At 62.4% G+C, this 3,275-nt stretch overlaps 1 protein-coding gene across 1 annotated transcript; it reads right to left on the bottom strand.

Annotated features, from left to right (window-relative positions):
* Positions 1–443: 443 nt before the first annotated feature.
* Positions 444–2,455, bottom strand: Gas1 (growth arrest specific 1). The gene has a single exon (XM_027923111.2). The coding sequence runs from the start codon at positions 1,867–1,869 to the stop codon at positions 832–834; it is 1,038 nt and encodes a 345-aa protein (XP_027778912.2). The 5' UTR covers positions 1,870–2,455; the 3' UTR covers positions 444–831.
* Between the last annotated feature and the right edge of the window lie 820 nt (positions 2,456–3,275).

Raw genomic sequence — 3,275 nt, 5'->3', positions numbered from 1 at the left:
ACAGAAAGCAAACACGTAAAGAAGCTTCATAGATGGCAGTGGAGAGCTTTTTAAAATAAAAAGTTGCATTCTTTAATACCAGAGACCAGCATTGTTTGGACCCTTAATCCTAAGAAATGTGCCAAGAGATCAGAGTGGTAGCAATGAGATTAAGGTCAAGGGCTCAAAGTTATCTAAAACTAATTTAGGGTTTTTCCCCTAAGGCGATCACCCACCTCCCAAACCCAATGTCACTGAGAAATCTAGGTGCTGATGCCAATAGTAAACGAACGAATTGGTAGGTGGGACTTTTCTATTATTTACTTACGATTGCTATGTCCACACTGGCCACAAGCAGTAACAGTCGATATTGGCACTGTTTTTTCCCCTCACGGGGAAAACACTAATAGCCCCTTTGCAAATATAATTCCTCCTTCAATCCCCGCCCTCCCGCCCGACACCGCCAGGTCCCTGGACCCCCAACCCCCATGGGTCAACACACTCTCTTCCAAATACAGGACTCCAATTTTCTCCCCCACGTCCGTTCCCTTCAGGGTATCCTGAACTCAACAGATTTCTGCAGGAAAGATCAGTTGGTTGTTTCTGGAGCCTAAATGGGGTGCGAGAGAGAAGGTCCAAGAAATCATACTCCGGAGAGGGGACGGGGAAATGCCAAAAGTCGTGGTGGAAGAATGACAAGGCTGAGTCGATTTGGAAAAAGTTTTGGGAAGTATTCTGGATCATCTTCTTTCGGTCCCCGGGCCACTGGTGCCCCGGAGCTGGGGCAAGCCGGAAAGCAAGCACCGGAGCGGGGCGTAGGTCCTCCAGCAGCCAGCGGCTGGGGCACGAGGCCTAAATGAACCGTCCGAACAGCAGCAGCAAGATGGAGGCGAACGGCGTCCAAGTTCCTCGGGGCGCCGAGCGGCCACCGCCGCTGCCGCTCCTGCGCCCGGGTCCGTACGGCAGGTCCCCGCGGCCGCCCGCAGCAGCAGCGCCGCCGCCCGGGCGCGGCGGGTGCGGGACTCCGTCGTCATCGTCCAGAGGTTGCTCGCCTCCAGCACCCCCGGGGCGCTGCTCATCGTCGTAGTCCTCGTCGTAGTAATCGTCCAGGCCCCCGTCCGAGCCGCTGCTGCCGGGGCCATTGCCCAGCTCCGCGCCGAAGCACAGGCGGGCCATGTTCTCCTTGACCGACTCACAAATGGGCCGCTCCAGGCCATCGCACACGCAGTCATTGAGCAATGCCGCCTTGGGGACGGCCAGCATATCCTCGATGACGGTGCGGCACTCGTCCGTGCAGCGCAGCCCGTTGAAGAGCTTACCGCAGTAGGTCAGATAGCGGTTGAGCGCCAGGTTACAGCGGCTGTCGCGGTCGCAGCGCCGCCGGGCCTCGGTGCAGCCCATGACCCCGCCCGCGCCCGGGCCGCCTGCGCCGCCGCTGCTCGTCCGGGGCAGGCACGGCTCAATGGCGCGCTTGGTGGACTTGCAGTTCTCGTCCTGCGCGCAATCACAGTCCTCCAGAGCGGGCCCGCGGCGCGTGTGGTTGAGCTGAATTAGGGCCGAGATGCAGTGGCTCGGGCAGCGCCAGCGGGAGGAGAAAGAGGCGGCCGAGGCCGGGAAGGCGGCTGCTGCGGCCCCCGGCGCGTCGCCCCCGCTGCGCTGCGTCAACACCGGCGCGCACGCCTCGGCGTATTGGTTGTAGGCGTAGCTGCACTCCGGCTCCCCCTGGCACTGCAGCAGCGCCTGCCAGCAGATGAGGCGGCGGCCGTGCGCCAGTCCTGAGCCCCGCGGCGCCGAGCCCAGCAGCTGCAGTAGCGCCATCAGGCACAGCCAGGCGCCCGGCACGGTTCCCCCGCGGGCCCCGCCGCCGCCGCCCAGCAGCGCGGCCACCATCGCGGGCAGCGGCGGCCTCCGGGCGAGGAGGGGAAAGGAGACGAGGCGCGGGGAGCAGTGGACGCGGAGCCGGTGGAAAAGTTTGCCCAAGTCCTGCCCACTTCTTGCATGAGTGTCTTCATAAATCCATGCGCGCCGCTGGCTGATGCCCCGCTGGTGGCAGAGGTGGGCTCTTGCTCCGGGTGCGGTGGCTTCCTGGAAATGTTCAGCCGCCGAGATCTTGCCCCGCTTCTCCAACCAGATAGCCGTCCGCTCGGCCCCCAGAGGTGGCGGGAGTCTCACTGCCGCCCCGGGGGGCTGCGGGCCGCGGGCCCGCGGCGAGGTTGCAGGACCGCGCGGCACCGCGGGTGCATTTTGCTCCGCGCCTGCCGATAAGTTGTGCGGCCGGCGGCGTCTGAGCCGGCTGCTTGCGCTGCGGCCGCTGCGGGTCCTTCCTCTCGGGCTCAGCACCGAGTCGCCGCTGGCTCTCGCATCGCGCCGCTTCCTGGCTCGGCGTCCGTGAGCTGCCCGCCTTCCCGCGGCCCGGCCGCCCTGCGTCCCCTCCCCCTCCGCCCGCGGCGACCCCGGCCTCAGCCGAGCTCCGGGAAGGGCCTTCTAGGAGGCGCGGAGAGAACAAGAAACTCGGCGCGGCCGGAGAGCGGCTCCCGGGTTTCCTTAGGCGGCGGCTTCTCGGGTGACCAGAAGCCCGGGGAGCGGATCCGCTGAGCCGGGCTGCGGACTCTTTAGCAGTGAGGCTTTAAATACAAAAGTGGGCCGGGAGCCCCCGCGTGGTGCCGCGGTGCCCCCTCATTATGCATGCATGGAAAAGCAAACAAACAAAAACATTAGCAACGCTCCTCCGGCTCGCGGAGCCCCGGCCCCGCGCGCTCCGAGCCTGCCCGCTTTCTCCTTTCTCCACTCTCTTTCGCCCTTTGCTCGGCCCCCTTTCCCGGCTTTTCGAGATGCTATTGGTCCTGCCTGTTGTTGTTGAAACTTTTTTTTTTTTTTTTTTACGAGCCGCTGGAGTGGGGTTGCGGAGTGGGGGAGGGCGGGGAGGGTGGTGGGCAGCTCACATTCAGGCATTCAAGGCTTGAAAGGAACGGCTTAGGGAGCCTGACAGAGGCCCAGAGCTCCTCCTACTCTTAAGGAGGCTCGGATATGGAGCCCTAGCTCGCGCACAGAACCAATGGCTAGGCTTAGGGGCAGCTGTTAGCATCCGGCTCAGCCACGGGCCTTTTTGTTCGGTCCTTTTTCCTTTTTTTTTTTTTTTGAGCGCAGTTGTATTAGTTCTCACAGATCCTACTTCCCAACTCCCCATCTGTGCCTTCGCCTAGGTTCAGAAATCAGTTCATTTGTCAGGTTCCCTATCTTTGAGTTCTAGTCATGACGGGGACCGGGGTGGGGAAGAATCCAGATAATTTAATGTG

The sequence above is a fragment of the Marmota flaviventris genome, chromosome 13, assembly GCF_047511675.1.
Source record: "Marmota flaviventris isolate mMarFla1 chromosome 13, mMarFla1.hap1, whole genome shotgun sequence".
NCBI classification, from domain to species: domain Eukaryota; kingdom Metazoa; phylum Chordata; class Mammalia; order Rodentia; family Sciuridae; genus Marmota; species Marmota flaviventris.
Note: the sequence above shows the minus strand (reverse complement) of the source record. Positions and strands in the feature narration are given on the sequence as shown.

Excerpts from the sequence above, each read along its gene's own strand:
- Gas1 (XM_027923111.2), bottom strand. The coding sequence starts at position 1,869 with ATGGTGGCCGCGCTGCTGGGCGGCGGCGGCGGGGCCCGCGGGGGAACC.